The sequence below is a fragment of the Gekko japonicus genome, unplaced genomic scaffold (genome assembly GCF_001447785.1).
Source record: "Gekko japonicus isolate JY-2015 unplaced genomic scaffold, Gekko_japonicus_V1.1 scaffold558, whole genome shotgun sequence".
Lineage (NCBI taxonomy): Eukaryota > Metazoa > Chordata > Lepidosauria > Squamata > Gekkonidae > Gekko > Gekko japonicus.
Window position 1 is genome coordinate 314,401 of NW_015170908.1, and position 9,802 is coordinate 324,202.

The following is a 9,802-nucleotide window of genomic DNA, read 5'->3' on the forward strand; positions in this document are numbered from 1 at the left end:
AGATATGCTAATGAGTTCCTGGTGTTGGGTGTGGCCTATTATGCTAATGAGTTCCTGCTGGCCTTTTTCTACAAAAAAAGCCTTGGTTACGGGGTACGAACGCGGGATTCTGGCTGCTAGGCCAACGGTGGCGTTTTCTTTCCTCGAATGTCACAATCCTTTCCCCCCTCTCCTTGCAGCTGTCTTGGTGGTCACCCGGGTCTTGGTCATCCTGTCCGGCTTCCTGACTCTTGCCGCCCTCCCCCCTTTCATTGCCGGGATGAAATGCACCAACCTGATCCGTGACAAAGTCCCTCGGAAATACAAGTTTTCCCTTGCTGCTGGGAGTTTGTTCCTCCTAGGAGGTAAATATGGTCTTGGTCTTTTTTTATGGGGATGGGGCAAATGTATTCTCTCTGGGCTGTGGCACTGGGAAGACCTCCAAAAATTAAAAAATAAATAAACAAAACACATCTCTAAGGAATGCGGCCTTTTTTGACTGGGCCTCTTCCTGTGCCTTTGGTGGCATGCAACACACAAAATTTAAGCGGCAAAGCTTTAGGGTGGGCTGTGGCTTCGTGGAAGAGCACCTGCTTGGCATGCCGAAGGCCCTAGGTTCAAACTCTGCTATCTCCAGTTGACATGATCAGGTGGTAGTTGATGTGAAAGACCTTGCTCCAAGGCCTTGGAGAGCTGCTGCCAGTCTGAGTTGACAATATTGACCTTGATGGATCTATGGCCTGATTCAGTATAAGGCAGCAGTATAAGGCAGCTTCACATGTATATAGGTCCTGGCATTTATTTATTTATATTCTAATTTATATCCCGCTCTACCCTGCCAAAGCAGGCTTCGTTCTCACAGCACCCTAGAGGCCACAGCTGAAGCAAGGTGGCTAGCAACTCACTCCCAATGGAAAAGCCAAGCCACAACCTGAGGCTCTATAAGGCAGGAGGAACCCCATTGGCCTCGCCCATTGTTGAATGCGGCCAGCAGGAGAAAAATGAAGCAGAAAAATTGCCGTCGGCACAATGCCCCCAAAAGTGACCTAATGCCATTGCACTGATGGCACCCCCCTGTGCCCTCACCCCTTAGAGTTGCCAGGCCCCTCTGGCCACCGGCAGGGGATGGGGGTAGGGTTGAGAAACTGAGGTTAGGAAACTCCTGGAGATTTGAAGATGGTACCTGGGGAGGACAGGGACCTCAGTGGGCCACAGTGCCACAAAGTCCATCCTCCAAAGCAACCGTTTTCTACAGGGGAACTGATCTGCATAGTGTGGAGATGAGCCGAAGTTCCAGGGGATCCCCAAGTGCCACCTGGAGACTGGCATCTCTACCAACCCCTCAGAGTCCTGCTAGTTGCCAGCTGGCTACCTGGAACCCCTAAGAGACTTTGGAGGGCAAAGCCTGGGGGGGGGGAAGATGTTGATGCATCAACTTCACTTCTGGCTAAAACTCGGAAGCAGTGTCACCGATGCTCAAGGATTTCAATGAGATCTATGGTAAAAGCAAACTCTTAAGAGAGTCGGTGATGTCACTCCAGGTTTTAATTGGAAGTGACATTGATGTGTCAGCAACATACTTCCCCCCCCCATTCTCCCCATTGCTGGCAGTGGGGGGCTAGGATATGGTTGCAGGAGATCACCCATCCTAGTGGATAAGTTGGCAACCCTAATTAATGTACACATCCTCTGTAGACTAAAAGCATCAGCGGTTTGGTATTAGAAACAGGGGACTGGATTCAGTCCCTCCCCTTCTTCGTGGAACAGCTGGTCGGTGGGATTGTAGCTAGTCTGAAAGTCTTCCAAAAGTTCTGAGCCAAAAGAACAAACATCCTCTCAGCTTTTCAATTAGTACAGGATGGGTCACTGCAGGCAAACATGAATCCTGCGCAGTGAAGCGTGAACAGGGAGAACTCTGGAGTGTATAATCCTGTGGGTCAAACCCCAGTGCCTCTTCTAGCCAAGAAACACTCCCCCTACAAAGTTCTCTCTGCCTTGTGGTCGTCAAAGGTACAGGCAGGGATCATTTCGTAGAAAAAGAGGTGCAGGAGCTCATTAGCATAACATTTGCATATGCCACACCCCCTGACATCACCGGAAGTGTGTCAGAAGGCAACACCCACCGCTCAGGCTCCACTGGACTGTTTTGGATTGCTAGCTATTGGGGGGGACGGGGGGCGTGCAGATCTGTCCTCGCAGAGGAGGGAGAGCTTGTACCTGATTAAAACTTGGCCTTAAAGGTGCCACTGGACTGTTTTGGACTGGGGGTGCGGGGGGGGCTCTGCAACTTACCTGGCTGCTTCTTGCTCTGTGAGGGCTGCTGGGAGCAGGGCTTGTTGCATGTGCCCGCCCCCTGAGCTCTTTACTGCCGGAGCTCCGCTCCTGCAGGAAATGACCCCTGGGTACAGGGACCCCACGAGGGGGTGGGGGAGCAAGTTTGGTGATCATCACATGGCCGCTCCTCTCTCTTTCGCAGGTACAGCTGGTGCAGTGGCTGTCCTTTGGTATGGCATCGACACTGTGCAGAAGTATAAACTAGAGGTAAACTTGACTTCCTGGGGGCACAGATGGGCAGTTTAAAACAAGCGCACTAAGGTAGCTCCAGAATTGTATCAGGAAAGCCAGTGCGGTGGAGTGGTTTGAGTTCTGATAAGAGCTGTTCTTGAAAAAGAGCAGTTTCTTTCAGAGCTCTCTCAGCCCCACCTACCAGGGTGTCTGTTGTGGGGAGGGGAAGGGAAAGGAGTTTGTAAGCCGCTCTGAGACTCCGAGTGAAGGGCGGGGTATAAATCCAGTCTCCTCCTCCTCCTCCTCCTCCTCCTCCTCCTCTTCTTCTTCTTCTGGCAGTAGCCCAATCGTTCGCTCACAACTTTAATGCCAGTAGCTCACAAAGTAGGATTTTTGCTCACAAGACTCCACAGCTTAGAGGGAGCACTGGTCTTGAGCCCTGCTAACTGGCCTGCTTACGGGCTGTCCTCTTCTTGGAAAGCAGAAGATTGACCCTCCATCCCCAATCAGCAAGGGGCTTCCTTCCAGACTTTGGGCCTTGATAGCTATACAACCATGCCAGCCACCATCCTAGATTACCGTGTAAAACAGACTGGGGAAGAGAGTTCCACAAACAGGGTGCCACTGGCACTGCCTATTTTTGAGGGCCAAAAACCTTACCTCAGAGGAGAGGGGCACCAACCAGAACTTTAATAAAGAGCTTTTAAAAAGCAGGGTGACACACTACAGGTGGGTGAAAAGTGTCCATTGCCATCTTTCAAGGTAGCCAGCTTTTCAAACTGACCTCTGTCGCTCTGCTCTTAATACCATTTTTATCATTATTGGGGATTTTCCATTGGAACCCTTCACCTACTGATTTCTTCACAGTGAGCACAAGAACAGAATAAGCTGGTCAGTTGGCAATTCTCTGCCCTGCTTTCTTGCTCTCCCCCATAAAAATGCATACATTCCTCCCTGCAATTTTATTTTTTTCCCTTTTATATACAGTTAACAGAAGAGTTCAGCAGCCCCCACCCCATGGATATTCATTGGCAGAAAATGTCACTGGTGAAATTAAACCACGGCGCAGTATTGCTAGCTGTGCAAGGAAACATATTCTTCTCGCTTTGGTGGGGGGAATGAACAACTTTCCCCCTCATGCTTTAATATTAATGTCCATTCCCTCACAATTGACTGTTTGTATTTTGTCCCCACAGGCCAGAACAATTGCTTGCATTAAAAACTGGGCAATGAGAGGAATTAATGCATATATATATATATATATACACACACACATACACACACATGAATGAAACTATGATCTAAATCCATAGACTAAAGCTCATTGTGATGGAACATTATGACAAAATAGCAGCTTTCTCTAACGAAAGAGGGCCCTGCTGGATCAGACCAGTAGTCCATCTAGTCCAGCACCCTGTCTCACACAGTGGCCAGCCAGTTCCTCTGGAGGTCCAGCAGGGCAGAGAGGCCGAGACCTTCCCCTGATAATAAGAACATAAGAAGAGCCCTGCCAGATCAGACCAGGGGTCCATCTAGTCCAGCATCCTGTCTCACACAGGGGCCAACCAGTTCCTCTGGAAGGCCAACAACAGGGCACAGAGGCTGAGGCCTTCCCCTGATAAAAAATATCAGAAGAGCCCTGCCGGATCAGACCAGTGGTCCATTAGTCCAGCATCCTGTCTCACACAGTGGCCAACCAGTTCCTCTGGACAGTCAACAACAGGGCACAGAGGCTGAGGCCTTCCCCTGATAAAAAAATATCAGAAGAGCCCTGCCAGATCAGACCAGTGGTCCATTAGTCCAGCATCCTGTCTCACACAGTGGCCAACCAGTTCCTCTGGACGGTCAACAACAGGGCACAGAGGTTGAGGCCTTCCCCTGATGTTGCCCCCTAGCTCTGGGATTCACAGGCTTAGTGCCTGCAGATAGAAATTTTGTCTTTGACAAATTCCTATTAGCTGTCAACTTTTTTTATTTTTTGGCCATCAAGTCACAGCAGACTCACAGTGACCCCCTAGGGTTTTCCAAGGCAAGAGATTTCAGAGGTGGTTTTGACCATTGCATCATGACCCTGGTATTCCTTGGAGGTCTCCCATCCAACTACTTGCCAGGGCAGACTCTGCTTAGCTTCTGAGGTCTAATGAGATTGGGCTAGCTTGGGCTATCCGGATCAGGGCGTATTTTTGTTGCCTGACAAAAAATTCACCATTGTTTGGGCTGCTGAGAGATTTTCCAGGATCCCCTCCAGGAGCCAATTTGGTGTAGTGGTTAAGATCGGTGGATTCAAATCTGGGAGAACTGGGTTTGATTCCCCACTCCTCCACATGAAGCTCGCTGGGTGACCTTGGGTCAGTCACAAGTTCTCTCAGAGCTGTTCTCTCAAGAGCAGTCCTCAACAGAGCTCTCTCAGCCCCACCTACCTCACAGGGTGTCTGTTGTGGGGAGTGGAAGGGAAGGAGATTGTAAACTGCTCTGAGACTCTCGATTGAAGGCCCGGATATAAATCCAATTCTTCTTCTTAAAGGTTAATCTTGGTACTAGCAGATAGCTTAAATATTTTTGCCAATGGAAATCCTTAGCAGTTGAAAACATAATTCTCTTTTCCTCCATTTTCTCACAACAGCAGCCCTGTGAGGTAGGCTAGGCTGAGAGGGAGTAACTGGCCCAAGGTCACCCAAGGAAGCTTCTATGGCAGAGTGGGGATTCGAACCTGGGTCTGACACTCTAACCATTACACTGCGTTGGCACTCAATCACAGCCAGAGATTGTGATTAGTGTTAGACTAGGACTAGGGGGACTCTTCAGCCTCCCACCTTGCCATGAAGATCCTTGACTGACTTTAGGTCAGATGCTGTTTCTTAACCCAGCCTACCTTGCAGGTTTGTTGTGAGAATCAGTTAGCAGGAGAGAACAATGAGCTCCTTGAAAGGAAGGGGGGCTAACAATGTGATCTGTAGGCCGCCTGCCCCTGGTTCTTTCATGGCTTCAATTTTCCTCCAGGTCACCTTTAGCATTCCTGGTGTGACGTACGAACTCGGCTATGCCTACTGGATGGCTGCAGGGGGCACTGCTTGCGCCTGTTCTGCCGGGATTCTGCTGATTGTCGCCAGCTGTCTCAATGCCGAGAGTCCAGGAAAGGATCAGAGCCCTCGGCGGCACTGCCCTCCTGATTTCAAAGGCACATACCTGTGAAGGTGAGCCTCTCTGCCAGCAGGGAGTCCAGATACCTATTAAACCAGAAACCAGCCTGATAGTGTCATTTTTGTGTGTGACTGAGCTGGTTCACCTTAATCACACATTGACTGATAACAAGCACTAACACTGCCTGGGGTACAGGCAACCTCAAAATCTAGCCCTCCCTCTTTAGTTAAAAGAAAAGGTCCACACAATCAGTGATCCCAGCATAGATAGTTGACACAACGTCCGGGGCTGACAGCGGTATTGTCTTTGGGGGCTTCTGAGGGGGGGGGGACATATGGTGCAGGCAACCTGAAAATACAGCCCTCGCTCCTTAGCGAAAATAAAAGGTCCACACAATCAGTGATCCCAGCACTGACAGCTGACACGTGGTGCTGGGCAGATAGCACTATAGTCTTATGGGGCTGCTGGCGGGGGAAGGATTCACACGATGCAGGCAGCTTCAAGCTCTAGCCCTCCCTTCTTAGGTAAAATAAAAGGTCCACACAATCAGTGATCCCAGCACTGACAACCGACACGTGGTACATTGTCTTATGGGACTGCTGGAAGGAACACAAGGTGCAAGGAAATCTGGCCCTCCTTCCTTAGCCAAAAGAAAAGGTCCACACAGTCAGTGATCCCAGCACTGACAGCTGACACGTGGCACATTGTCTTATGGGACTGCTGGAGGGAACACAAGGTGCAAGGAAATCTGGCAGTCCTTCCTTAGCTAAAAAGAAAAGGTCCACACAGTCAGTGATCCCAGCACTGACAGCTGACAGAGTGCTGGGCAGATAGCACTATTGTCTTTTGGGGCTGCAGGGCGTGGGCACACATGGTGCTGGCAACCTCAACATCTAGCCCTCCCTCCTCAGCCAAAAGGAAAGGTCCACACAATCAGCGATCCCAGCACTAAGAGCTGCCATTATGGGGGCATTCTTCGGCTGCATCACACTCGGGAAGCGACAGCGTACATCTTGCAGGTGACTGCCCGTGAACGGAACATGAGCCGTTGAGGTCTCTGGGAGAAAGCTGCATCTGCTGGGGATGGAAGAATTAGAGAACTGAGTTTTTGAGGTGCCGCTTCTCACCTTTAAAGCCCTTCTCCGCCTGGGGTTCATGTAGCTGACAGCCAGAGTGGTGTAGTGGTTACAGTGTTGGACTTAGATCTAGCAGACTCAGGTTCGAATCCCCACTCTGCCATGGAAGCTTGCTGGGTGACCTTGGGCCAGTCACACACTCTCGGCTTAACAGGATGAAGATAAAACGGACGTGAGGAGAATTTGCAAGCCACTTTGGTTCCCCAGTGGGGTGGGAATGAATAGTAATTAATTAATTAATTATCATATGGCATGGGTGTGTGTAGAATAGGCAGGAGATCCTAGGATTGCCTGTCAGCCAGACGTTCTAGCTCTTTACTGTTATGCACCACTAGGTGGCGAGCTCGACTTGTTTTTAAGGCAAGAGATGTTTCAGAGGTGGTTTGCCACTGCAACTCGAGTTCCAGACGAAACAAATACTAACCCGTGACGGCGTAAAAGCAGCAAGTCAACACGACGGATGCTAGGAAGCCTCCGGTGGAGCCTGCCATTCCCATCCAGCAAGACCAACCGAAGTCGTAATGGACGCCCACAAACACGTTGTGTAACAGGAGTCTGACCCTCTCCAAGTAGACATCGACGGCGTACCACACTGAGCCTACCAGTCCGAGGATACCTGGCAGGCAAAGAGGTCCAGTCAGCTACACGTCAAAGCAGGGTTGCCAGCTCCAGGTTGGGAAATACCTGGAGACTTAGGGGGTGGGGTGTAAGGAGGGAGGGGTTCGGGGAGGGGAGAATGGGGTCCAATGTCAGAGAGTCCACCTTCCAAAGTGGCCATTTCCCCCAGATGATTTCTGTCACCTGGCAGGGCTATCTTTGGGCAGAAACGCACAGGAACGGAGTTCCGGCTGGCTCTCAAGTTGGCCACGCCCAGCAGGAACTCATTAGCATAATAGGCCACACCCAACAGCAGAAACTCATTCGGATTGGCTACGTTAGGGGTGTGTGATATGCTAATGAGTTTCTATTGTTGGGTGTGGCCTATTATGCTAATGAGTTCCTGCTGGGCTTTTTCTACAAAAAAGGCCCTGTCTCCTGGAGATCAGTTGTAACACTGGGACATCTCCAGCCACCAGCTGGAGGTTGGCAACACTACATCAAACTGTCCTGTGTAATTGCTTAGAGTTGCCAGGTGTCCCCTTTCCTCATCGGGAAACTCCTGGAGATTTGGGGGTGGAGCCTGGGAAGGACAGGGACCTCAGTGGGCTATAATGCCACAGAGTCCACCCTCCAAAGCACCCATTTTCTCCAGGGGGACTGATCTCCGTAGTCTGGAGATGAGCTGCATTTCCAGGGGATCCCCAGGGGCCACCTGGAGGCTGGCACCCCTAGTAATTGCTAAGGTTGCCAGTCTCCAGCTGGTGGCTGGAGATCTCCTGGCATCACAACAGGACTCCAGGTGACACAGATCAGTTACCCTGGATAAAATGGATGCTTTGGAAGGTGGGCTCTATGGCATTGTACCCCACTGAGGTCCCTGTCCTCCCCTCCCCGAACCCCGCCCTCCCCAGGCTCCACCCCCAAAATCTCCAGGTATTTCTCAACCCCGAGCTGGTATCTCTACTATTTGCCCTGAAGAAGTTTGGTTCGATATTAGTGCCACGTGCTTCCCCGAAGACTTACTTCCGACCCCGAGCACCAGTCCAGATGAATAGCGCATCTTCAGCTTGATTTGCGGCTCGTCCTTCAGGAACTTGATGCAGTCGAGGCCCAGCGCCAGCAGGGCCAAAGCGAAGCCCGAGAGGATGTCGGCTGTGATCAGCAAGGCCCGAGTCACCACGATCTTCACTGAGGGGAGAGAGCAAAGCGAGGCTGGACGAATGAGTGCCAGGCCGGATTCAGTCTTGCTTTATCATTTCCTTTACAGAACCTCTCTTTCTCTCCCTCCACTAGAGTTGCCAACCTCCAGGTGGTTAGCAATATACGAGAGATCACAGGAAGAAGAAGAGGAGGAGGAGGAGGAGGAGGAGACTGGATTTATACCCCGCCCTTCACTACCCAAAGGAGTCTCAGAGCGGCTTACAAACTCCTTTCCCTTCCCCTCCCCACAACAGACACCCTGTGAGGTGGGTGGGGCTGAGAGAGCTCTGACAGAAACTCAAGAAAGCTCTTATCAGAACTACGGCTTGCCCAAGGTCATCCAGCAGGTGCAAGTGGAGGAGTGGGGAATCAAACCTGGTTCTCCCAGATTAGAGGCTGCGCACTTAACCACTACACCAAACTGGTGGTTCAGTACAACCAAAATACAGCCTCCTCCTCCTGCGGCAGGGCCCAGCAGGGAAGCCATCATTCAGGGCTTTTGGCAGCAGCCCGGCCCTGCTCCCCTCCCCGACCCCTTCCCATGGCGGCGGCGATTGCCCGGTTAGGGTGGTGGTGGGTTTTTTTGGCAGGGGGGTGGGGCGCACTTTGGCGCCCCTGAGGGCCGGCGCGCCCTAGGCGAGCACCTAGTTTGCCTAGCGGGCAAGCCGGCCCTGGCCATGATATAATTACTCCATGATAAATTGCATAGTCGATTATATTGTTTGCCAGCAAAGAACTTTACACTGAGACAGACTGAAGTTGTGCAACAGAATTCTACAAATGAATTGGACAAGATTGGTTTGACTGCCAGGTTTGCCTTGAGAAAGGACGGAAACGGGGATCTTGAGCCGGCCCGCTGGAAGCCTGGGCAGTTGCCACACTTGGACTAAACATACACGAGAAGAAACCGATATGGAAACAATTAGAACTGAACTTTGGCACGAGTACTTTCTTTAACACTTTTATCTGTTATACGGTTTGCACGGAAATGTTTGTGTGAACGTGCTTGGTAAGCAATATAATTGACTGCACAATGTTACACTGAGTAATTATATCACGGCTGGAGTTTGGTGGTTCTTAGCCTGCAGGCGGTGGCTAGCATTCTCCTGGGATTACGACTGATCTCTAAGCAGCAGAGATCAGTTCACCGGGAGAAAAATGGCCGCTTTGGAAAGTGGACTCTGTGGCATTCTACCCCACCGAGGTCCCTCCTCTCCCCAAACCCTGCCCTCCTTAGGCTC

The 9,802-nt window shown here is 51.0% G+C and overlaps 2 protein-coding genes across 2 annotated transcripts in view; one reads left to right on the top strand and one right to left on the bottom strand.

Moving 5' to 3' along the window:
* The window catches only part of LOC107116686 (claudin-16-like), a 10,044-nt gene extending 4,368 nt beyond the window's left edge, over positions 1 to 5,676 (top strand). Inside the window, exons 3-5 of the mRNA XM_015418655.1 lie at positions 180 to 344; positions 2,456 to 2,520; positions 5,485 to 5,676. Of these exons, the coding sequence (XP_015274141.1) occupies positions 180 to 344; positions 2,456 to 2,520; positions 5,485 to 5,676 (422 nt within the window). The remainder of the gene's footprint in view (positions 1 to 179; positions 345 to 2,455; positions 2,521 to 5,484) is intronic.
* Positions 5,677 to 6,610: 934 nt separating this feature from the next.
* Positions 6,611 to 9,802, bottom strand: part of LOC107116687 (claudin-16-like) — a 6,812-nt gene continuing 3,620 nt past the window's right edge. The window contains exons 3-5 of the mRNA XM_015418656.1: positions 8,385 to 8,549; positions 7,186 to 7,377; positions 6,611 to 6,699 (exon numbers count right to left, since the gene is read on the bottom strand). Coding sequence (XP_015274142.1) covers positions 6,611 to 6,699; positions 7,186 to 7,377; positions 8,385 to 8,549 — 446 coding nt within the window. The remainder of the gene's footprint in view (positions 6,700 to 7,185; positions 7,378 to 8,384; positions 8,550 to 9,802) is intronic.